Here is a 26,562-nt window from a genome sequence, read left to right as displayed (position 1 = left end):
ATAGTAAAAGCAGTCATGAAATTCATTTGTAAAAATAAGAGAGCCAGAAGAGCCAAAGCAATCCTCAGCAAAAAATATGAAGCAGGAGGCATAACAATACCCGAACTTAAATTATACTACAGAGCCATAGTAACAAAAAGGACTATTTCTTTTTCTTACTGCTGTTTTCAGTTTAAGCAGGCAAGACTGGGGGATGTAGAGTACTTTCCATATTAAAATATCCTTCAGGTAATAAATGACCATGTGAATTATCATCCTTTCAAATTTGATAACAGTGACATCCCTTTACCAGGAGCAAACATCATAGCTGAATACAAAGTGGGACTATGATCATAAAGGAAAGATCAGACAAGGAAAGTGGTCTAAATCAGAAATCAGGAAGAAAAGGTGTGCTACAAGTCACGCCCTGGTAGAGCAGTGGGTGCCTGGATTTAAGCACTTAGTGGATGTCAGCCTCAGTGTTGTCATGCATGAGGTGAGGTTGTGGCAGCAAGATACTGCTCCTCAGAAGTGGAAATATGCATCACGATAGCCGGGCAAACCTTTGACTCAGAACCTAAAGTCCAGTGGAGCATTGATGGACAGTGAATGGATGACCACCACAGGAAGACACTGGAGGTGGCCAACACAAAGCATGCCATGGAGCCGCTGGAGTGTCCACATGAGTGGAATGAAGATGGGTTCTGAAAGCTGGAGGAGATGGAAGTAGCCACCTGGGTGACAAGCTGTGGAATCCAGGGAGTGACGGCCATGGTCTCCAGTATTCACACAACAGGAATCAGAACCACTAGAGAGCAAGGGTGGTGCAACAGGAATCCACGCCTACGGGTGTAGGTCAAATGCACCAAGAATGTGAGTGGGAAAGCAGAGTGTCTTCAACCATTTGGGCTGGGAAAACCTCACAGCCAATGCAAAGAATGACAGATGCTTATCTCTCACCATGGTCAAAAAAATCAACCTGAAATTAATCAAAGACATAAGACTTAAAAGTATGGGTGAGGGTTTGGATCTTCCAGCATTTTGTATTTTTTTTAAGGCATAGACATCTGTTCAACATGAAATACATGGCAATGTTTCAGAACATGGAGATAAATTGAAATCTGAAAATGAGTCATGCTCTGCTGACTGCTGCAGAGTAGCATTGCATACCACAGAGGAAGTGATGTTGAAAGTCCAAGTTTCAATTTTTCCACGTTGTACTATCCACAGAGAATAAGAATGCAGAAGCAACCCTGGCACCTTCAGTGTGGGATGTGTTCAAGGACAGCTGAGTGAGGATGATGTAAATGTGCTTCTGAAGATGAAATATAACAGAAATCATACTGCTAATCATGATTTTCCAGATAGGAATGGCAAGAGCCCCTGAAGAATTTACTTTACTATAAGAGCATGCAATAATCCATGTGTTTAAGGAACTGAACAGTTCACAGAAGAAGAATTACAATAGGTCACAAAATAACGAAAAAAAATGTTACATCACTAGCAATTAGAGCAATGCAAATTAAATCTACACTGAGATTTTGTCTCACTATAGTCGGAATTGCAATTATCAAGAATGCAAGTAACAATAGATGTTGGTGAGGATGTGGGAAAAAGATTAACTGATACATCGATAGTACATCGATAATGGGATTGTAAATTAGGGTGAGCTTTCTGAAAAGCAGTAGGGAGATTCCTTAGAAAATTTAGAATGCAACCAACATTTGACCCAGTTATCCCATTATCCCACTCCTTAGTATATATATTTTTATATCCAAAGGATTTAAAAGCAGCTCAATTCACAATAGCTAAGCTATGTAACCAATATGCCTTTCAATAGATGAATGAATAAAGAAAATGTGGTATATATACACACAATGGAGTATTACTCAACCATAAGTATGAATGACTTTCTGACATTTGCCAGCAAATAGATGGATCTGGAGACTATACTGCTAGGTGAAATAAACCATCCCAAAAAATCAAGGTTGAATATTTTCTCTGGTATGTGGATACTAACACAACCCGAGTGGGGAGGGTAAGAATAGAAGTCAGTGGATTAGACAATGGGAAATGGGGGATAGGAAAAGGAAAGACAGTGGAATGAATGTGATGCAATTTACCCCTGTACCCATAGGAAAACAACACAGTGAATCCCACCATCTTGTACATCTACAAGAATGGTATCCTAACGAGAATAATATATATTTCATTCTTGTATAATAAAGTCAAAGTGGATTCTATTGTCATGGATAACTAAAGAGAACCAACAAATTTTAAAATAAATAAATAAATTAAGATAACCTGGTACTTTGCTATCAATAGTTGGAAAAGGGAGACAGCATGAAAAGGAACTGCAACTGTAGTTTAATTCTGTCCCAGGGATGAAATTCTAAATTTTCTGAAAATACAACCATACAATACAGTGGTGGAGAAAGGGAGAGTCGAGCTTCAGCCCTGAGACCACCCAGTGTCCTCCTTAACATCCACTTGGTATCTGGGGGTTTCAGTTGTTGTCTGAATACAGTGTTCTTTCTTCAAGAAAAAAAAAAAGGAGGCGGTGCTTAAAAAAACCATTGAATTGAATAAATATTGATTATTGATTGTATACAACAGATAACTAAAGACTAAGGAGACTAAGACGGAATAGCTAGTAAAGAATCATGAAATGTTCAGGAAAAACCTGTGAGAACTAGAAATTCATGATATTTAGAAAGATAAAGATCAAAGACAATGCATTCTACTCTTTGGATGTCTAAGCAGAGAATGGGTTGAATAGTTGCATCAGGAATGGTCAGGTAGTTTGGAATATAGGGGGGAAATCAGTAGGTTTTAGAAATGTTAAAAATGTGTTCCTCCTGTTATATTCAGGAAAATGATGTCAAGAAAGGAAAAAAAAAAAAGGAAATTCATGATTAGGGGCCACAGCATGAGAGTGATGATAAAGATTTGAGAATACCACTCCAGAAAAACTCACAGAAAAAAAAAAGAATTCTTACGGATATACTAAATAGAAGAATTATTTTAAAATGATTTTTATGGTACAATATGAAGAAATCAAGATTTGTATGTTTCTGTGGTGGAACTGTATGTAAAACCACTGAAGTGAAAGACCTTCTGGGGAGGGAGGAGAAGCAGCAGGTGATGGGTGGGGACGTCCATCCACAGGTGAGACTCAGCGGGAGGGCAGGGGATGGAGGAGGTTGTCTGCACCCCCTGGGCATCAGACCCCTGGACCAAGGCCAGCTGTGCAGCACCCAGCGCTCAGACTCCGCTGGCAGCTCAGCCTTTGCAGCTCGACCTTCATGTCTCCGTTCCTCAGAGAGTAGATGATGGGGTTCAAGGAAGGGGTGAGGATGGAGTAAAACACGGTGCCAGACGACCCTGGGTGGGGGAGTCCTGAGAGGCAGACCTCAGATAGGTGAAGCTTCCACAGCCGTAAAACAGAAGGAGGGTGGTCAGGCAGGAGAAGCAGGTGGACAAGGCCTTCCAGCGACCGTCCCCCGAGGGAATCCGTAGGAGGGTGGAGAGGATGCGGATGTAGGAGAGGACGGTGAGGGTGAATGAGCTCAAGATGAGGCAAAGCCCACCTCTTGCCTGGGGTGGAAGTCAGCACAGGAGAGCCTCATGAGAGCGGGAATGTCACAGAAGAAATGCTCCACTCCGTTGGGCCAACAGAAGGGCAGGGAAAGGTATTGACTGTGTGGAAGGCAGAGTAGAGGGCCCCGCCCACCCCCGCCCACCCAAGACAGGATCGCCAGTGCCCAGCACCGCCAGTTCTCATGATGGTCCCATAGAGCAGGGGCCTGTAGATGGCCACGCACTGGTCATAAGACATGACCATGAGCAGAAAGCACTCAGCTGAAGCAAGCATGAAAAACATAAGCTGAGCCACACACTCGAGGTAGGAAATGACCCCAGGGCCCTGTAGGGTGGTAGCCAGTGCCAGGGGATGGTGACCAAGGTGTAGCTCAGCTCCAGAAAACACAAATTCATCAGGAAGAAGTACATGGGTGTGTGAAGGTGGGTGTCTCTAAGCACAGCTGTGATGATGGACATGTTCCCTAGGAGGCCAAAGGCATATACCAACAGGAAAGAGACAATGATGACTGGCCTCCATTCTGGGATGTCTGAGAAGCCCCTGAAGATGAAGTGAGTCACTCTGGTCTTATTGGACATTTCTCCCCCTCTGAAGTTGTGTTCAGATGCAGTGGCCACAGATAGCTAAGAGGAGGTCAGCTGGGAATATGTCCAGGGAGGTCCTTTGTCTAGAGAGGTTCATCTTCTCTCAATGGAAACACATCTTAGAAACAGCTTATATAAGAATCATAATCCAGGAAATTGTATTTTGATGAATCACTCTGCAGCCAGTGCCCCAAGTCAACTGCTCTGATTACACTGCAGGAAAACAGTGTCTCATGGAAGAGAGGAGAGGAGGGGAGGGAAGGTAAAGCAGAGAGGAGAGGATAACAGAGGAGGCAGATGTCTGACAATTTTTCCTCCCATTCATTGTGGGGGCTTCAGGTAAGAGGTCTCATGTACTTATTTCATGCATTGACCCAGGTCACCACTTGGGGTGTTTCAGTGAATGGAGAGATGGGTCTTTTTTAACCCCTTCCATCCTCATGGTGCTCCTGCCCATAGATTTCCCCAGCCCTCCTAGGTTTTATAATCCTTTGGAATAATACTTTGGAAAACACTAGCTATAATAAAAAACTAGGAATGGAACCCTGAAATGACACTGCTGTCCCACTCTTTTGTATTCATCCAAAAGAACTAAAATTGGCCTAGTATAGTGACACAGCCACATCCATCCACGTTTACAGCACAACTCCCAAGAGCCAAGATAGGGGACCAGCCCAGGAGCCTGTGAAGACATGAATGGAGCTAGAAAATGTGGACTAATATGGCTGAGTTTGCTCAGCCACCAAGAAGAATGAAATGATGTTATTTACTGTAGATGGATGGAGGTGGAACAAAGGGATGGAGATGGAGAACTTCATGCTGAGTGAAATAAGCCAGAGTAAGAAATCCAAGGGTGGAATGTTTTCTCTCTTATGTGGGTTAGAACAAAATAAGGAATGGGGGAAAGAGTGGACCTCAAGAAGGGAAGACAGTGGAGTGGAAGGGTTGGGGTGGTGAGCAGGGATGGGGAGAGGAGGAGCTGAGAGATGAGGTTCTCCAAACTATTCTGTGCACATGTGTAAACCCCCAGGGAAGGCCGCCCTTATGTTTATCTGCCCAGTGCTAATTTAAAAAACAACAAATAAATAGAAAGAAGGCCATTACAACATGAAGGAGTTCAGGGAATAGGAAAGGGGAGGGGAAGGGGAAGTACAGGAGGCTGAAAGGTGGCAATTTAGTTTCATGCTCTTTTATTTTATTTCAAAATAAAACCCATATCATGTATAACTATAATGCACCAATAAAGCCCTTAAAATTATTTAGTAAAAAAATTTAGTGTCAAATTTCTATAAGGAAAGTCTTACATATGTACTTCATTAATTCAGTTTGAAATATGAAATATGCAATATAATTCACAAAATATTATACACTGCACTTACTTCAGTACAATATATTTAATGAACATGGATATATTTTAGAAAAAAGAGAAGATCAAAGCATGTACTAAGAAATCTAAAGTTCAAACACATTTTCAAACAGTTGCTCTTTGTGGGGACAAGTGCATGGAATACTGCATACATGGCATATGTTAAGGGCTTTTGGGTGGCAGACCACTCCCCTTGTGCTAGGCACATGAGCAGCAGGCCACTTACCCCTGTAGGCACAGCCCTGGGCATGAGGCCATGTGTTGCAGTCCCTGTGCTTGCTCCATAGCCCACTCCTTGATTAGTGGCTTCAAGGACAGTTAGCAAAAATTGCACTGATTGCTGCCTATAATCTGTCTAGCTGCTGCCTGAATATATATACATGGTAACTGCTCAATAAAATCAGACCTGACTCCTCCTTGGTCTCAGAGGTCTTGATTTGTGACTCTGCAGGCACACTCTCCTCTATCCTGTTCTGTGGACCGCCTTGCTGGAAGAGAGAGAGCCCACACATCTTTTCTCGGCACAGACGTGTACCGGGGTACCATAGTGACATTCTGGCTCCTGACCCCTCTTGGGGATGCTGTCCCTCGAGCCTTATTTTTCAGACAGGACAGGACACTTGCTGTGACACAGCAGCAGGAAGGTGCTGGGGAGTGGCCACAGGTCATCTCCTTCTGCAGACCTATTCTCACTCCTCCCAAGTCCACACTCACATGGTTGACACTCCTGACTCAAGGCTTGGCTCTTTCGGCAGGCCCTATGACAAACCTCTGACAGCTGCTCATCTCAGCAACATTTTCAATAGGGAATTCTTATTTATTTTGGAAAGTTGGTTAAAGTTGGGAATTTTAACTTTATCCTAACATCTGATATGATTAAATATGTGCATGCAAACTTTTCTCCAGAGTTACCTGCTGTGGAGAAGTCCTAGAATTATTTAATAGCCTCAAACACATTGACGTTAAGTTGAGCACAACGAACATATTGGAGTTAGAACACACAAAAGCAATCATGAGGGATCTTTTATAAAACAAGTCTGCTAAGAACCAGGGAAACTGTTTTCTACTAAATGCAGAAATTTAACATAAGCCCTTGATTCCAGGTGTGCGCACGAAATCCCTGCTCCAAGTGGTCTGGTTAGTGTCAGTTTCCTACTTGCTATCTTCACCCTCTGTGGGCCTGAACCTCCAGAGCAGAACAGGGCCTCTTTCTCTATGTGCAGTCTGTGCTCAGTGGAGAAAAAAGGAGTGAGCACCCTGAGTGCAACCTGGTAGAAGTTACCCTTCACACACTCGGCTTTAGACGTGGTTCTGCAGGAGCTCACTCTAGCATTTCCAGCTGTGTGAGTGTGCAACCTCCTGCATAGGACAGTCAGGAACCCTGCAGACACCCACCAGAACCCCACTATGAAATATGCTTGAATATGCTTGTGATGGTTATTGAATACCATTGCATGGTAGAAGCTCATCTGCTGCTATGAGCCCTTACTTCCCCAATTTACCCAAAGTCCAGAGAAGACATTTCCTATTCATAGCAGAACCGGAGCACCAAGGCCACAGCCCTGTCTCTGATCCCCACAACCACTCTCTGTATTCAACATTACTAAGAACTGAAAGAGGACAGGTGACCACAACTCTCCCCCATTGACTTCAGACCAATCAGTGGGCAGACAGAACTGGACTTGTAGGACACTAAAAAACATTATGTGCTAGAATTTGTCTTAGGACAGACATTTGTGTAATACTTCTCCAACATGAACAGAGGGGCTGAATTTATGAAACCATCAAGCACAATTATGAGCTGCCTCCTGAAGACTCACCTCACTGTGAGGACAGATTGAAGCAAAGGGACAGGGAGGGTGTTGTATGTTATGAAGGCCAAAGAGAGCAAGGGCAGCTGTTCACACCTCAGCCAGACTCTAAGGACAGGCAGAGGGGGGAAGTCCAGTAATGACACGCCTTCATTGCTCAAGAGGACTTAACACCAAGCACAGGTCACCTCACACACACCCACACAGGGAAACCATGTCAGGAATGGGAAGGAAGGAAAAATATTTCCTTGGCAGAAAGGGAACTGAGCACCCCAGTTTTGTGTCTCTGTTTTTATGAGAAGTCCTTGCTAGATGTCTATCTTGCTGATTGACTGGAAATACCCACATCTTGCAGTGCTGCCAGAACTGCAACCTGCCTTCTGGGTGCAGGAGCCCAGAGCCCACAGGTCCCTGTCACCTCCAGATGCTGCAGCTGCCTGGAACCATATCCAGAGAAAACACCCAGCTTGTTTATTCCACTCACATTGCAACAGCCCACAAGGCTGCACCTCACAGCTTTACAGGAAACCAGGAGACCATGGAGGCAGGACAAGTCATCTGCAGGCTGATGCCCTGCAGGTCAGGTGGCTACAGGAGACAGCCAGACCAACAGACAATGTGGTAGAGCAAGGCCATCACAAAACCTCCAGCTCAGGGGAAATGATCAGCATGGCTCCAGAATGTACACAGAAGCAAAGTTGAGAGGGAATTGGTTACAAATTCCAGGATGGTAGGCCTGCTTCTGTCTTCCTATTTTATCCAAGCTGATACGACATGATGTACACTCAACAGATGTTTGAAACACTTGCACTTTTTAGGCAGGATAGGACTTCATCTCATTTTATTGCATTGAACTCAGGACTTCAGGCATGCTAGGCAGGAGCTCTACCACTGAGCTACACCTCCACTCTAGGGATTTAACATTTACAGGACAATTTTAAATTTTTAAAAGGACAAATTTAAATTTTAAAATTTAAATTCTCATTGAACCAGTTTGTGCTCTGAGACTTTTCAATAATTTGCATGTCAGTAATAAAAATAAAAACAAAAAGATTAAAATTAAATTCTAAACTAGAGCAACCTGAATGGCCATGAATGACAGGAAACAAGGAGCACATGCAGGGAGGTGAGAGAGTGGAGGAAAGATGTGGGGTGGATCCTCTGTCTAGTTTCCCACAGCATTGACCAGAGTGATAGTTTTGATGCATTAGTTGAACTCTGACCTTCAGGTTTTATCCCTATAATAATAGTGTCTCACAGAATCCACTTCATGGTCACGTGAGTACACACACACACATAGACACACACACACACACACACACACACACACACAGTGTATGTTTGATAAACCAATCCAGACTAACTCCTCCTACATGTCACTGGTCAGGCGTTGTAGACAGGGTGAGAGTGGAAAGGATTGTCAACATTGGTGAAGCCTGGAGTTGAACAAAGAGGGAGACAGGACAGGATGAGGATGACCCAGAGCTGTGCCCCAGAGAGCTCTGCTGCTTCTTTAGCTCTAACTGCAGTGTCCTCCAGGCCCCAGAGGATCTGTGAACAGACATGTCTCATCCAGTCCCCTGTGAGCATCCTAAACCAGGGGTGACGCCACCCTCCTCTTCCTGGTGACTTAGACAGGCCACACTCCCTGGCCATCTGGGTGAGGCGCAGCGTGCTCTGAGGTGAGTTCAGCCAGGCAGGTGGCCCTGGAGCTCAGGGCCATGACTGTGCTGGGCTTGCTGACCTGCTGTTGAGGTGCTCTGTTAGGTCCTCACGGCATTTCTTCATCTTTCTCTATCACCTGTTTTTCTGACAAATAGAAATGTGTTCTCATCTTCGAATTTTCATATAGAATTTATTTGCTGCAACATCTTAAGGAGTGTATTTTTATTTGGGATTATTTATGGACATAGGAGTATATATTCCTTCTTATGCTTCAGATGGTTGATAGGAAGCTGCATTAGTTGTCCCAAGACTGCAACTTTGCAGAGGGAGAAGGGCTGTCCTTGCTTCACATGGAGGTGACTCCTAGGGTCACAGCAATGCTGGAAGCAAGTGTCCTGAGCCTGTTCATTTTTCCCTGATGACACACGGTGAGTGGACCAGACCCAAGCTGTTCATGGCAGAGGGAGAACAGTGTTTTATAAGGACACTGAAGGAGGTGCTCTGCTGCACCCTGGGGTGGGACATGGCCCTTTCTTGAGTCACTTGTGTGATTTTAGGCAGAGACCCTGAGACCCTAGATTGTCAGTCTGTACTAGAAGGAAATAAGAAGAGTAGGACCTCAGAGGCTCTGTGAAAGGTGGAGCGTGGTCAGCAATTCCTGGATGCTGCTGACTAATAAGGTGGCTCTGTGTTTGTCTACCAAAATTGTCACCAATTCCCCAAGTTAAACGTGCATCAGGCTGCTCCCATGAAATATATGCAGGTGCCTAGAGAAGAGTAAGAGAGCAGGTGGGACAGGCCCAGGATGTGGAGCAGACTGGGTCCCTGGTCCTGTATATTCTTGGGGTGCTATGCTCCCTAACAGTGGCAGAGCCTCTCCCTCACTGCCCCTCTCTCCTCTGTCCTCTCAGAAAATTCTGTCCCTATCTTCACTGCAGCTGTTTGTGTCCATTCCTTGCTCCACTTTGTCCACAGAGTTTGATGGGACAGAAGGTGTGATTTCAGTTCATGGGAAAGATCTCAAATTCTCCAAAGAGCTCAGCCTTCATCTGCCAACAGGTTAGGATTTCATGGACAGGAAGTCTATCTGTCTATCATGTCTTTCTCCACTGTCTGTCATCCACCTACTACCCCCTACCCACCTACCATCTCTGTCCCTGGGCATGCACTTCTCCTGCTCTCTACCTCTGCAGTGGGTCTCAGTCATGCTAGACCCTAGGGCTACAGCATCAGAAGCCGTGTATTGTGTCCACTGCTTCAGTGCCTCCCAGCAGGGGCTGTCAAAAGTGGACTATCACATCTGGTTTAGAATATAATACAAGGGAGAAAATGTGCTTCAACTTTCCTTTTTTAAAAAAATACCTTTGTATTCTATCTACTGTTAGTCTTTCTAGAGAGAAGAGACATCAGACCCTCAGGCTGAGAGAGAATCAAATTTAACAGTTATGCTTTCAGAAGCAGAAGATTGGAAAGGTTTTATCTCTTTAATAGAAAACGTGGAAGAAGCCACTATTGATTTCCTTAAGAAAGGTGGGGCACATTTTATGTTCATTGCCCTTTTTACTTATTTTGTCCCTATATAAAAATCCTGCCTCAAATATTATGGATGCTGTTTTCCATGTAGAGTCTGAAAATGACCTCCAGAAGTACAGACAAGGTTAACAAGCCCTTGACCTGTATTCAGCATCTACACAGAGGTGGCTGAGCATCAAGACAAAGCAGGCAACAGTGAGCAGCCCTGAGACCTCTCCGTGTGGTTCTGTTAACTCTCTGACTCTCAGTGTCCATTAAAATTGATTGTGTCTGTAAATAAATCAAATGATATTGGCAAAATAGCCAAAGCCTTTCTGGTGAATAGCAGTGATCCCCAAATGCTTGTTCTGCACCTGGGATTGAGTGCAAATGGCAGAGATGAAAGATGGATCAGGAGGAGCCCTGGCTGTGCTGAATTTTCATAAGAGCTTTTCCAGGAAACTGTGCTTAGTGAGGGTCATACCAATAACTATCTCAGACAGTTCATATTTATATTTATTTATTCATTTTATACAAAATAAATAATGCAACATAAAAATTGTCAAATCCAAATATTTTCCTTTAAAGTTGATTGTAAGCTTTATTTGCATGTCTTTTCTCATGTAATCCTGAAAACCAAATATTGGAGACATAAATAGTTACCCAAATTGGAGAAATGAAGGACGGTATCTCGTAACAACAGCAGTGACAGCCAGGTCTAGGACAAGTTCTGAAGAGTGGGTAGTGCAGATGTCAATCAACAGCATGCCTGTTTCTTCATTTGTCAAAGTCACAATTCAGGGAACTTTCATTTCTTTGCCTCACTTCATCCTCACCACACCTGGTGTCAGGTGTCATTCTAATCATCTCTCAAACAGAGTGGACAAGGAAGGGGAGGTCAGGGGTAGCAAGAGTCAAGGTTGGAAACCAGCCATGACCTTGGATTATTATGGATGGGTGCTCCTCAGGTCTCAAAAGGTTTGGTCCTGTGTGTAGACTGCAGTGTGCTGGAGAGAACAGCAGAGTCATTCCAGACTCACAGAACCTCCCGGCATGTCCTGGTCCTATAGACATTGGGGGTTCAAATGTTAAATGTGCATTCCATGAATTATGCCTCAGTAAAGTTTTAAACATTTCTAGTATACCTTATAGATCTGAGAGCCTTAGAATGCCAGCTAAAACCAGATTGTTACACCAGAAATATTAACACTTATTTCATACTTGAATAACTTAAACTCAGGAATTAGTGATTCCCCTTGTTTGCAAATGTCCCCTACTTTTTTGAGCAACGATTCTGAATATATGCACTTGTCATTGACAAACTGCTTTCTTTAGGAAGTTCATGAACTTGAACTGTTGCAACCTCACTACAAGTTACCAACTCACTTCACCCACAGGTGAGCTTTTAGATACTTTTTAAAAAATATTGTTTACTACAGGTCATCAGAACTCCTAGGATCTACAGGCTCTGGAACGTCCTCTGGTTGGGCACAATCAGGCTGGTGCACAGGTGTGTGGCAGCTAAAAAGTCACTTCAGCCCTCTGTAAAACATTAACCCAAAGCTTTCTTGGTGGCCAAGGTAGAGCCTCATGGACATCACCACCTGGATGACCAACCACACAGGGTGGGCAGATTTCATTCTGGTGGGACTCTTCAGGCAATCTCAACACCCAGCTCTGCTTTGTATTGTCATTTTTCTGGTTTTCCTGATGGCCTTGTCTGGAAATGCTGTCCTGATCATCCTGATACACTCCAGTGCCAAACTCCACACCCCCATGTACTTCTTCATCAGCCAGCTGTCCCTCATGGACATGATGTACATCTCTATCACTGTGCCCAAGATGCTCCTGGACCAGGTGCTGGGTGTAAGTACCATCTCAGTCCCTGAATGTGGGATACAGATGTTCCTCTACTTGACACTAGTAGGTTCTGAGTTTTTCCTTCTGGCATCCATGGCCTATGACTGCTACATGGCCATCTGCCATCCACTTTGCTATCCAGTCCTCATTAACCATAGAGTGTGTCTCTTCCTGGCATCTGGCTGCTGGTTCCTGGGATCAGTGGATGGCTTCATGCTGACTCCTGTCACCATGACCTTCCCATTCTGCAGATCCTGGGAGATCCAGCACTTCTTCTGTGAAGTCCCTGCTGTGATGAAGCTCTCCTGCTCAGACACCTCACTCTATGAGACACTCATGTACCTGTGCTGTGTCCTCATGCTCCTCATCCCTGTGACAGTCATTTCAGGATCCTATTCCTGCATCCTCCTCACCATCCACAGAATGAACTCAGCAGAGGGCAGGAGGAAGGCCCTGGCCACCTGCTCCTCACACATGATGGTGGTCACACTCTTCTATGGCGCTGCCGTCTACACCTACATGCTCCCCAGCTCCTACCACACCCCTCAGAAGGACATTGTGGTTTCTGTGTTTTACACCATTCTCACCCCTGTGCTGAACCCCTTAATCTACAGTTTCAGGAACAAGGATGTCACTGGGACTCTGAGGAAAAGGTTGATTGTGGGACCTGTCTTTCAGGAAACAGTAAAGTAGGGGATTTGAGTTCCATGGTTTCTCCTTCTCTCCACATCAGATGATGAAGATCTCCTGGTGCCATCTCCTGGGTTCCTACTGCACAGTGCTGTACCCCTTTGCTCCTCTCAGGGGCGAGCCTCCCCAGTCCACTGCTTGTGCATTCAGAGTCCTCATGCAGCTCCCCGGATCCACCTTATATACCTAAGTTGACAAGGACATTCTCCTTCTAGGAGAAAATATTCATATCATTACAAAGTACATAGTGGATATTTAGATAAAGTGGCCATGAGGTGATTGATAGGTGGACAGAGGCAAGGGATGGTGAAGAATATGTAGACAATTAATGGGTACACAGTAAACCATAGATGAGTCGAAGTTTAGGGTTCATGGGAGTTAGTTGTACTATTCTTGTTCATGCTAATACTCTGCAAGTTTCAAATCACATATAAGAGTTAAATAACAGGCTTTCCTTCCTTTTATAAAAAGGACATTTCTGCTTGTGGCAGTGTGACATAGTATCTAGGATAACATGGTCATATCATTGTGTCTAATTTTACTTAGTGCAGCTGCTTCTTTGCCTTCCTTGAGGAACATTCTCAAGATTCAACCATGAAGGTATCCAGTGGTTGTTGCTCTCTGAAATCTTTAGGATCCTGTTATGTGAAAAAGATTCAAGACCACATGGATGACTATGGGGGAAATGCCAATTCTGGGTGGAAGGAGAGTTTCATGCAGGCTCCCTACCAGAGATGCATCTGAGGTAGTACTTGAAACATTAAGAGATGTGGTTTGGATGTGATATGTTCACCAGAGCTCCTGTACCAATTCAGGGATATTCAGGAGGAAAATGACTAGATTATGGAACTATAACTTAATCATTCCATCTTTTTAAATGGACTTTCTGGGAGTTAAGTGTAGGCAAGTGGGGTTTGTCTGGATTAGATGGGTCACTGCATGTAAGCCCTGGAAGTGTGCTTCTTCTCTTTGGTTGAAATAACAGACATTTGTAGAAGAGAGATTTCATCCTCTTAGCCAAAGAAAAAGGTTGTCCCCTCCAAGAAAATGGCATTAAAAACTTACTACAAAGTTTACACATAAAATCTTGCTTAGGATTACATTCAAATTCAAATTCAAAAAACAATAGGGAGGGCCATCAAATTTCCCAGTAGACTCCATCCTGCTTAAAATCTCTGAGTGGCCCTAGCTAGTAGAGACTCTTTTCTGCATTGTAATCCTCTTGCTCACCTTGGTTATCCTTCCCAACTTCAACATTGTCCTGCTATCCTGCGTGGACCCCCATTTCCACAACCCCATGTACTTCTTAGTAATTTTTCTTCTTAGATCCGGACTTACACTTGACACCATGCCCCAGATGCTGTTCCACCAGCAGAGTGCACCCCAAATAAATTATTGCTGTCTCAGAAGTAAATGTACTAAAAATAATAATAAATAAAAAATAACTCAACCTCATTTCTTAGAAATTTGAAGGAGGATATTTTAGAAGACATCAAAACATACTAAGATTTTCCCAGCACACACACACTGGAAGGAATCATTAAATTTGTCAAATTAAACATAATGCTTCAGGAAATTCTGATGAAACTAATATAAAAATAACCAATGAAATTAAGTGTTGTAGCCCATTATATTGAGTTACTACTTTGAATACATTAGTATATCACTGTATATTTATGAAGAAAAGATTTCACTAAAAAAAATGTGCAAAGAACATAGTCATTCCATAAAGTGGTCGTTACATGGAGAAGCATGAAAAATCATATAGATATATTAGTAAGCAAGAAATGCAAGTCAAATGTGACTCTAATAAATTTACTAAGGTGGAAAAATACCATACTCCAGGCTGGTTTAGGCAGAGCTGGATGTTGTAGCATGATTTGGTAGTTAACAGAAAGCAACTTATTGCTATATATCAAAATGTTTGGATGACTATTCCCTGTATGGAATTACTTTACAAAACAAACTAACTGAGAGAGTGATTACTGTATAAGCATTTTTATTTCAGCTCTGTTTATAATTGATGTTTTTTAGCATAGAACAACCGTGCACCTTTAGAAAGGGACTATATTTCTGTTTAAATCACCTGATACATAGTAACCACATTAAACCATTTTTAATAAAAGGCAACACCACAAATTCCAAGCTGAAGAGACTTCATGCAAAGAGTTGGCTTCAAAGTGGCCATGACCTAAGTGAGGCTGGTGGAGCAGAAGGGAGCCTGTCAGCTAAGGACCCCATTCCTCCCTCTGCATCTGCTGTGCACTCTCTACTGAGTGTGGAGACTGTAGCCCAGTCACAGGCAGGATGCCATAGCGACCCAGGTACCCATGTCCTGCAGTGCTACTGGAACTCAAAATGCCTTTGGATGCTGGAGCCTGGAGCCAACAGGCTCCCTGTTGTGCCCAGATGCTTCAGCTGCCACGGATCATCTCCAGGAGGGAGAAAAGTCGCAGTTTCTTAGTTTCTCCCACACTCAAGGGGACCCCAGGCCTGCATCCCACAGAGTTACAGGAAACCAGGGGGACAAAGAGGCAGGATAAGCCATCTACAGGCTGAAGCCCTGCAGGTCACAAGTAGGTACAGCTTAGGAGGCAGCCTGGCCAACAGTGTGTGTGTGTGGATCCAGGCTGTCACAAGACCTGCATGGTAGGGTAAATAATAAGCATTGTTTCAGACATAGATTTAAAAAAAATTGAGAAGAATTTCACTGCAAATTTTGAAAGGGACCTATTAAAAAACAGATGTTGAAGGATCTTGCTTCTGTCTTCCCCTATTTCATTGTAGCTGCTACAACAAGTGTACACTGAACAGATATTTGAAGCACTTGTAGTTTGTAGGCAGGATAGGATTTATTTCATTTTACTGCATGCTAGTTATTGAACTCAGGGCTTCATGCATGCTCAGCAGGAGCCATAATCCCTGAGCTACACCTCCACTCTTAACATTTAAAGCATGATTTTTTATCTGGGTAAATATATTACAATAAACATTTAAATTTTCAATGAAACAGTTTGTGCTTTGAGACTTCTCAATAATTTGCATATCAGTAATTGAAATAAAAACAAATACTTTAAAATTAAATTCTAAATTATAATGACCTAGATGGCCAGTGAATGACAGGAAACAAGGAACACAAGCAGGGACATAAGAGAGTGAGGTGGACCTGTGAGGAGGACTCCTTCCAGGCTTCCAGGACACTGAGGAGGTGATGCTTTTCTTGTACAACACACACATGCACACACACACACACACACACACACACACACACACAGGGTATGTTTGATAAACCAATCCAGACTAAATCCTCCTACATGTCACTTGTCAGGCGTTGTAGACAGGGTGAGAGTGGAGAGGACTGTTAACATTGGTGAAGCCTGGAGTTGAACAAAGAGGGAGACAGGACAGGATGAGGATGACCCAGAGCTGTGCCCCAGAGAGCTCTGCTGCTTCCTTGGCTCTAACTGCAGTGTCCTCCAGGTCCCAGAGGATCTGTGAACAGACATATCTCATCCAGTCCCCTGTTAGCATCCTAAACCAGGGGTGACGCCACCCTTCTCTTCCTGGTGACTTAGCCAGGCCACACTCCCTGGCCATCTGGGTGAGGCACAGCGTCCTCTGAGGTGAGTACAGCCAGGCAGGTGGCCCTGGAGCTCAGGGCCATGGCTGAGCAGGGCTTGCTGTTCTGCTGTTGAGGTGGTCTCTTAGGTCCTCACGGCATTTCCTCATCTTTCTCTATCACCTGTTTTTCAGAAAAAATAAAATAAAATGTTTTCTTCTTAAAACTTTCATATACATTTATTTACTGTAACATCTTAAATTTTGAGTTTTTATTCCTAATTATTTATGGACATATAATGTTATATATTCCTTCTTATGCTTCAGATGGTGGTAGGAAACTACACTAGTCGTCCTGAGACTGCAACTTTGCAGAGGGAGAAGGGCTATCCTTGCTTCACATGGAGGTGACTCCCGAGATTGCAGCAATGCTGGAAGCAAGTATCCTGAGCATGTTCATGTTTCTCTAAGCACATAGATGGTGAGTGGACCAGATCCAAGCTGTCCATGACAGAGGAGGACACTGTTTTCCAAGGACACTGAGCAGTGAGGTGCTCTGCTGTACCCAGGGGCAGGATACAAACCCTCGCTTGGGTCACTTTTGTGATGTTAGGCAGAGGCCTGAGACCCTGGATTGTCAGTCTGTACTAGGAAGAACAAGATGTGAGGACCTCAGAGGCTCTGGGGAAGGTGAAGACAGTGATCCCTGGATGCTTTTGGTTTCTAGGGATGGCTAAGTATTTCTCTACCAGCACTGTTACCAGTTCCCTACTGAAGCATGCACCAGCTGTTCCTATGAAACTCCAGCAACTGCCTAGAGAAGAGTGAGAGAGAGCATGCCAGGCCCTGTTTGTGGAGCAGACCATGTTCCCTGATCCTCTGGTGTCTTGGGGTCACTATGTGTTGCTCCAGGACAGTGGCAGAGATTCCCCCAGGAGCCTCCCTCCTCTCATGGCCTCCTCTCACCCTCCATTCTCTCATCAAGTGCTGTCCACTTCTCCCACTGGCTGGTGGACTCTGGTCTTGCTCCACTTTGTCCACAGAGGTAGACAGGGCAGCCATTGTGATTCCTGTTCATTCTGCATAGATCTTGCCCTTCATCTATCAGCAGAGTAGGATAAGATGGAGAGGAAATCTGTCTATTCATCCACCTATCATCTCTGTGTCATCTAAATATCTTCTACCTTGTACCCACCCACACACCTACCAATCCTTCCCCCTTCTATGCACCTCTCCTGTCTTCTGCCCTGGGTCTCAGTCATGCTGGACACTGAGCTACAGTGTTAGGAGCACTGTGTTCTCTGCTTCAGCCCTTCCCAGCAAAGGCTGTCAAGAGTGAAGTGCCACAGCTGGTTTTAGGGACTGTTACCAGGGTTCAAACAAAAACTTTAATTTCTTAAAAGAACACCTCTGCATTATAGCTCATGCTAGTCTTTCTAAGGAGAGATGATAGAACCTTCCTGCAGATAGTGCATCAAATTTAACAGTTAATCTGTCAGAACCAGAGAGCTGGAAATGTTTACTGTCTTTGAGAGAAAATGGAAAAGAAGGCATTATTGATTTCCTTAAGAAAGGCCAGGTGTGTTTTCTGTCCACCCATATTCCTAACTTATTTTATCACTATTTAAAAACCCCACCTCATCTCATTTAACTGGTGTTTTTCTTGCATAGAGGGACAGTGACATCTGAAGTTCAGTGATGTCCCTCTCCATCACTGTGACCAAGGTGCTCCTGGACCAGGTGCTGGGTGTAAGTACCATCTCAGTCCCTGAATGTGGGATGCAGATGTTCCTCTGTGTGACACTCGCAGGTTCTAATTTTTTCTTTTTAGCTGCCATGGCCTATGACTAAAGCATAGCCATCTGCCATCCTCTCCATTACCCTATGCTCATGAACCACAGGGTGTGTCTCCTCCTGGCATCTGGCTGCTGGTTCCTGGGATCAGTGGATGGCTTCATGCTGACTCCTGTCACCATGACCTTCCCATTCTGCAGATCCCGGGAGATCCAGCACTTCTTCTGTGAAGTCCCTGCTGTGATGAAGCTCTCCTGTTCAGACACCTCGCTCTATGAGACGCTCATGTACCTGTGCTGTGTCCTCATGCTCCTCATCCCTTTGACAGTCATTTCAGGATCCTATTTCTGCATCCTCCTCACCATCCACAGAATGAACTCAGCAGAAGGCAGGAGGAAGGCCCTGGCCACCTGCTCCTCACACATGATGGTGGTCACACTCTTCTATGGTGCTGCCGTCTATACCTACATTCTCCCCAGCTCCTACCACACCCCTCAGAAGGATATGGTGGTTTCTGTGTTTTACACCATACTCACCCCTGTGCTGTACAGTTTCAGGAACAAGGATGTCACTGGGGCTCTGAGGAAAATGTTGAACGTGGGACCTTTCTTTCAGGAAATAGTAAAGTAGGGGATTTGAGTTCCATGGTTTCTCCTTCTCTCCACGTCAGATGATGAAGATCTCCTGGTGCCGTCTCCTGGGCTCCTACTCCACAGTGCTACATCCCTTTGCTCCTCTCAGGGGTGAGTCTCTTCTGTCTACTGCTTGTGCATTCAGGGTCCTCATGCAGCTCCCCTGGATCCACCTTATATACCTAAGTTGACAAGGACTTTCTCCTTCTAGGGGAAAATATTCATAGCATTACAAAATACATAGTGGATATTCAGAGGAAATGGTCACAAGGCATTCTGGTATAGTGGAGAGAGAAAATATGAAAAAAAACAGGTGCATGGTTAATCAGAGGTTAGTCTAGGTTTAGAGTTCATTGGAATTAGTTGTATTATTTTTTCATGCTAATTTTCTGTGAATTTGAAATGATGTATGAATAAAGAGTTAAATAACAGGCTCTTTCTTTTTATAAAAAAAGCAAACTTCTACTTTCTGCTTGGGGGCAGTGTGACATAGTATCTAGGAGACCATGCTCTTATCATTGTGTCTAATCTTTATTGAGACAGTGCCGCTCTTTCTCCACATTCCTTGGGGACGTTCTCAAGGTCCAATCATGAAGGCATCCAGTGGATGATGCTGTCTGAGATCATTAGGATGGAGTTGTGTGATGAAAAATCAAGATCACATGGATGACCACAGGGAGAATGCCAGTCCTGGGTGGAAGGAGGATTTGGGGGCAGGCCCTCCACCTGAGATGCATCTGAGGTGGCTCTTAAAACATGGAGCTTATTAAAGGATGTGGTTTGGATGTGAGGTGTCCCCAAAGCTCCTGTGTCAATGCAGGGGTATTCAGGAGGGAAATGACTGGGCTATGGGTGGTGTAACTCTGTCAGTCCATCTTACTGTGAATGGACTGACTGGGAGTTAAGTGTAGGCAAGTGGGGTTTTGCTGGAGAAGATGGTCACTGCAGATGAGCTCTGAAGGGTGCATCTTCCCTTTGGTTTAAATAACAGACATTTATAGCAGAGATAGTACATCCTCCTGGCCACAGTTCTGGCACTTAGAGTCATGGCAAAATGCCTGCAGAACAGATGCTCAGTGCCAGGAGCTGAAGTCACTGTTGCTTGTCAGAGACCCTGTGTGGTAGAATTGGAATGTTAATCAGGACATATAAGAGGATAGCTAATGCAGCCACAGGCATAATTAGTACCTAATCAACTATGAAGGTTTGTGTCTTGCCCATAAGACCAAGGTGGGTGCTCATTTGTCTCCAGGACATTTGCCAAGTCCCTTAGGTTTTGGCATTGCAAGCTGCTCTCTCCTTCCTTAGCTCAGATTCATTTGTACTCATTCTCCCTTGACAGGAGAAGATGCAGCTGGACAGGAAAGTCCTGAGGACTCCCTGTGTCCTCCCAGGTGTTACATACACTGTTCCTTCTCACACTTCCCACACCAAAGCAAGTTAGATGACTATTTCTAACATGGTGAGTGCAGAGCTTTGCAATATTCCCCTTTCTCCCTAAAATAGAACACAGCCATCTCCTGAGGAGGCCTGGGAAGTGGACAGAAGGTTGAGAGACCTGGTGAAGAAGCTTCCTGAAGTGGGAGGGGTGAATTCTATTTTCATTGAGGAACCAGCTGGAGATCCTTTGGCAAAGCAGTTGTACAAAAGGTGTTTCTGGAGGAGGAACAACCACAGAGGTGGTGCTCATGGTGCCGCGAGATGACTGCTGAAGTCACAGACGTGCTTCCAGGATTTCTTCTGGAATGTGTCTGCTGCTCTTGTCCTCTGCTCCTGTTTCTCACTGTCCATTAGCCCTGTGGTCAGCACTGGGAAGTGTACTGTTGAGGAAGCTGGAGAGGGTGGTGTGGGAATAGCTGGCACTGTCTTCAGCTGCTGCTTTGGCACTGTTTGTACCCTCTGGCCCTTGGTGTGGTCTCCTTCCTCCTCCTTCATGCACAGGCATCCTCTCGGACCTCTTGATCACACAGGCCATTACTACTAAGTTCCAAACACACACTAAAGTGAATAATTACTCCCTTCATTTAAAATTCTACCAAAATATAAAATTTGTTCCTGTAACACCATAATGTTAGTTCACATGAATAACATGAAGTTCACCCCCTTAATTCTTAGTGAACAGGCCAAGAAGGAGAATGTCACCCAGACTCCAAAGAGTCTCTCAACTTCCATTTCATTAAATGACATAACCAGAAGCAGCCTTCTGACATGGCTGTGAGTGGTGGACGTCAGGACACTTTCCCCCACTAACTTTTTTCCCCCATCTGCTGCCTAAGCACATGCTTAGAGCCTGCCTGGCCTTCCATGGCCCTCTGCCTGCTCATGTCCCCTGTAGCTCCTTGGCTGGGCACCAGTGGGGCAATCAGCTTCTTGGATCTTGTCCAGCTAGTCTAGTTCTCAGCTGAGTGAAAGCATCCAGTGGATGATGCTGTCTGAGATCATTAGGAACGAGTTTTGTGATGAAGTTTTGTGATGAAGGCAAATGAGTTCAAGTCAGAGGCAGTTCATTAGGTGGAAGTGGCTACACATTAGCTTTACAAAATGATTTTAATCTTTGTAATTTTTTGTGGGCATTGATCTTGTGTGGCCTAATATGTACTATCATATTTTGCTGGGGGTGGTCACAAGATGTACTGTACATAGAATTTTCAGTAGTGTCAACTATGGGTTTATAATTCACTTTTGTCCATGCTGTTTGTCTTTTTGAATGTTTTGAACTGTTGTTTTGATATTGTGTGGTTTTGTTGTTGTTTCTGTGTGTGTGTGTGTGTGTGTGTGTGTAAGCATACACATGATCCAATATGGCTTCCTGTCACCGCACAAATCAAAGTCCTGCTCTTCATATGCAGCCAGACTCTAAAGAGCACAACCTACATCCTCTTACAAACAATTGTGAATCAACAGTAAAAGCTAACCTATAATATTGAGGAAAACATTGACCTTATAACACAATAATTATAATGCAGGAAATGATTATTATCAAATTCATTTGGCAAAATAACCAATAAATATTCTTCAATATTCTTTGAAGGTATCAAAGTCCACAACTAAATGTAGCCTGGGATCCTGAATGAGATCTTGGGACAAGATGGGGCCTTCGTGGAGGAAGCCGTGACTCCCAGGTCCTGGCGGGCATGGCCTGGTGGCTGCAGTGAGGGTGGGAGGGGCTGGTGAGGACCAGCAGCTCTGCTCAGATGGCCAGCTTTTCTGCAGGTCTTCTCTGCATGTAGCACAAGACGCATCTGAAGGTTTTGCAGCACTGGCTGCCACGGGGAGGGGTGACCGAGGGGAAACCCTGATGCTGTGCTGTTCTGCTTCTCTGGTGGCCCTTCCTGGTGGTTCCAGGGCTGTGTTCCTGTAATGGTCCCTAGCTGTCAGATTTGGTGCATGTGCTTCTGTGTGTTCCAGCACATTTCAAAGCATAGAAAGGGTTAAAGTCATTCATGACATAATTGTCCAGGGAGCTTGCTATTTCTTCCCTCGATTAAGAGGCAATCATCTTCCTAAAAGCCCCATAACATATTCTGGCCCCCAAGGGCCCTCAGCAGTCACTTTAAGGGAAGGCTGCACACTTTTTCTGGTAGGCTGAGTCTCAGTTAAGCTGTACCAGGTTCAGCTTGTCCTGAGCCCTTCCCGCAAGCCCAGGATCTGGATCCAGAAAAGCCAGAACACAGTTCCCACCAGGGACACAGCATTTCTAGCATGAGGGGCACAAACCTGAGGGTTCCAGAGCTTATTTTTCTGATATCATTCTTGAGAAAAACTTATTAACCCTTGGCAAAGTGTCATATTTCAAAGTTTTGAATATTCATATGATAAGAAAAATCACAAGTGATAATTAAATAAGTTAGGTAATAGAATATTGAGCACCTTGTAACAAACTACAAAAGTTTTTAAGAGATCTTAAATATACTGGTAGAATAGCAAATAAGGAAAAATAACATGAAGCATGGCAGGACAATTCTACAGAAAAAGCTGCATGTAAATATACTCAAAGAATTCCCCTGCTACACAGAAAAATATTCTTTCTTTGAGTTTTATGAAATGAAAGGATTCAAATTGACAAATGATATTGAAAGCAACAAAACTCTATTATGTTAATAAGTACAGAAATATGTTGAAAAAGGGAAAAAGAAGATTTTAGGCAGAGTAATATTTAGCAGAAAACTTTAAAAGCTCTATGCATTTGGTTAGCTGAGGGCCAGTAGGCAGAAGGGGAGGCAATAGAGACACAGCTTTCATCCCCGTGGATGCAAATCGGCTGCAGTGATGGTGGCACTGGCAGAGAAATAAATGCGCCAGTGCCGGGTTTGCAGGGGCAGAGAAGAGGAGACCAATGGCCCATGCTGCCTCAGGCCCGGACAGCAATCTCCATAAAGGCAGAGCTGTCTGAAGGGTGCTTACTGTTGGGCCTACCTCCATTCTGTGTGGCCTTAAGAAAGGCATCACTAACTATCACACCACCCATGGGATATGGCAAGGAATCCAACTGGATCTTACAGGCCTGGCTGTCTTAGTCTTCTCACCTAGAGAAAGCAGTTTAAATGCTGGTGACACATCCCCAAGAGAGAGGACAGGTCACCAACACCTGAATTGCAAAGACCTGAGCTTTCTGCTAACCACACTGATTGGTTAAGGATAAAGCAGAGCCAGTTTTTGCTGTAGGTGAAGTCCAAGCTTTCCCTCCCCTCCAGGACTACACCCACACAGTTGCAGACCTCCCTATGGTAAGGTCCTGGCATCTCCCAGTTCCACACTCTGAGAGCAGAGGCTGGTGGACCTGGGAGGCTGAACACATTGAGGCTTTTTCCCAAATGCACACAGATATAAAGCAATTGTGAGCCATGGACACATTAATCAGTCCAAGAAGAATCTTATAAATTGGATGCTTCTAGGTACCCCAGTGGGTTTGGGTGGAGACCATGGCAGTGATAAGATAATAAATGAGCTATTCCATTAGAATCAGGGTTACAGCTATGGAGGGGGTCAGAGACATGGTTCAGGGTCTTAGAAAAGCTGAGTGCTATATAGCTGGTAGTGCAAGTTGAGACCACCACTAAGACTATTGCCAGCAGTGTGAGCACACATCTGCTATCTTTAGATGGTTGCTGGATTCTTTCAAAAAGTCTAATTCTGGATTACCACCAACAGGCCCAGCTGCCCAATGGTGAGTGTATTTACAGAAGAGAAACCACACCAACTTCCACCCCATTAAGTGTAAAGGTACATAGTATACCACACAGGTATACCAGTGCAAAAAAGGAGATGTTAGATGACATGCTGGAACTCACTCCTTACCCAAGTAAGAGGAAAGAGAGACTGGAACTTACCTGGTCTGTGGATGAGTCACCAGAGGAATGGCTCTGAATGGGATGGTGCTGGTGGTCTTCTACTGCCACCATGTGATTGGATTTGAGAAGTGCATGGAGTAGTCCCCCTGTGTGTATGGAAGCCAGACAGGAAAGTAAGTCATCCTGGGCAGCTTGGCCAGGCCCTCAGCAATTTGGGATTATTATTATTATTATTTAGAGAATTTTAATTATACATAGCAGTTGGTTTCATTTTGACAAAATTACACATGCAAGAAATTTGGTTTAAGTTCCCATTCCTTCCCCTCCCCACCTCTCCTCCTCTGCTCTACTGATTTCCTTTGGCTGTTTTACTTTCTTGTTTTTTACTGGTACTTTCTGCATATGCCTAAAGATGAAATTTCATGTGGTGTGTTTACATATGCATGTAACATGGTTTTATGAAATGCATTCTGTATCCTCCCCTTTCCAATCTCCCTCTGGTCTCTTCCTACTCCAATGATCTTCCCTACATTTTATATTTGATCCTCTGCCATCTTTATTTATTTAATTTGCACTAGCTTCCACATATGAAAGAAATGTTTGGTAGACCCGCGGACACAAGCCAGAGCCCAACACCAGGCCTAGAACTCTACAAAATCAAAAGTAGACAGAAGCAAGGTACAGAGGCAGAATGACCGAATGTCCAAGCTGCCAGATTTATTTAAATCAATAAGTCCCTGGCATCAGTAGTACATTATTGTTCATTGTGTCCTTAGGCTGGTTATAGAGTTAGCAATATTATGCAGCTTATTCCTCGGTTACACACTATAGTTGCAAGGTGCAATGTTAGGAGCTCTGTAAAGCTCTCAAGAAAGTCAAATGTTTAAAGTTACGGTTATGTGGACAGGTTCAGGTGCAGAGGAGCTTGGTGAAATTTTGTGGTTGTCTAACAAGTGAGTTTCTTTATTCCAAAGATCTGTGGACCTGAGATCAAGGTCAAAGCTGATAAGGCTCTAATACAGAGCCTCCTCATGCAGGGCAAATTGCAACAGCAGGCAGGCATTCTGTGATTTGCACAGAAGTGTTCCTAGCAGCGAGACATTCTGTGTCTCTGCACAATAACTTCCTACCACCAAGCATGCCAAAATCATGAAGCAATCAGAGACTTCAGAATCCTTACATAGAACTATCTCTGCCACTCAGAAGCCCAAGTCCATTACTTCTGCCAACCTGCTGACCCATGTCAGAGCCCATACCCTGGCTAAGGACCATCCCCGCCACTCACAAGGGAGCCCAGGCCCAATCAGGCACAGTACCATCCCTGCTGACATGTGTGAGAGCCCAGGCACAGAACCGCCTCTGCACAGAGCAGAGGACCATGCTGGGGTTCCCCATTTACCAATGCATTGATCCCCCAGCCTGCCTCCATCTTGGAACACTGAAGCCATTGCTATAGCCCTCCCCAAGTTGTAACCTCCACCTTTGGACAACAGACAGAGATTGGAGGCAGCTGCCTCCTGAAGCATAGCAGGCCAAGTGCTGCATCTCAGAACAGGCAGCCCAAAGCCATTGTATGGCCCCCCATTTTATCTTCATCTCTGAAAGTGGATGAATCCATCTTGGGACATCTCTATTGCTATATTGAGTTACCCCCGCTACTGCCACCACCACCTTTACCTGCAGTAGTATCCATCTTGGAACACAAGCCCAACACCAAGGTGAGGGAGAGGTAATCTTCAGGGACACTACAAGATTATAGGGTAGAAACTGCAATACATCAGATCCACATTATGAGAAAAAAAAATAGACAACATGAAAAAAGAAGGAAAGAAGTTGCCCCAAAGAAACCAAGATATTGCAATAATAGAAACAACAGCACAATTGATGAAATGTCATAGAAGGAGTTCAGAATGTACATAATTAAAATGATCTGTGAATTAAAGATTGATATAAGAGAGCAAATATAGGAAAAAATTGATCACTATCAAAGAGATAAGAGAGCAAATACAGGTAGCAAAAGATTACTTCAAGAAGGACATAGAGATTCTGAAAAAAAAAACCAGAAATCCTTGAAATGAAGTAAACAATAAAACAAATAAACAACTCAATAGAAAGTATCACCAACAGACAGAACATCAGTTATAATGAAGACAAAATATACAATTTTGAAATTAAGTTGAGCACAAAGTAAAGATTCTAAGAAATCATTAATAGAACTT

General features: G+C 44.1%; 1 protein-coding gene and 2 pseudogenes across 1 annotated transcript; 2 read left to right on the top strand and 1 right to left on the bottom strand.

Moving 5' to 3' along the window:
* Positions 1-3,202: 3,202 nt before the first annotated feature.
* Positions 3,203-4,158, bottom strand: LOC143400284 (olfactory receptor 10A7-like; annotated as a pseudogene).
* A 7,950-nt stretch (positions 4,159-12,108) lies between these two features.
* On the top strand, positions 12,109-13,071 carry LOC143398958 (olfactory receptor 2T29-like). The gene has a single exon (XM_076855655.1). It carries the CDS (start codon positions 12,109-12,111, stop codon positions 13,069-13,071), a length of 963 nt encoding a protein of 320 aa, XP_076711770.1.
* Positions 13,072-18,324: 5,253 nt separating this feature from the next.
* Positions 18,325-19,050, top strand: LOC143398959 (olfactory receptor 2T5-like; annotated as a pseudogene).
* The last annotated feature ends 7,512 nt before the right edge of the window (positions 19,051-26,562 follow it).

This window comes from Callospermophilus lateralis (genome assembly GCF_048772815.1).
Source record: "Callospermophilus lateralis isolate mCalLat2 chromosome 5 unlocalized genomic scaffold, mCalLat2.hap1 SUPER_5_unloc_2, whole genome shotgun sequence".
Taxonomy (NCBI): domain Eukaryota; kingdom Metazoa; phylum Chordata; class Mammalia; order Rodentia; family Sciuridae; genus Callospermophilus; species Callospermophilus lateralis.
The sequence above is the reverse complement of the archived record's forward strand: the minus strand, read 5'-3'. Positions and strand labels throughout refer to the sequence as shown.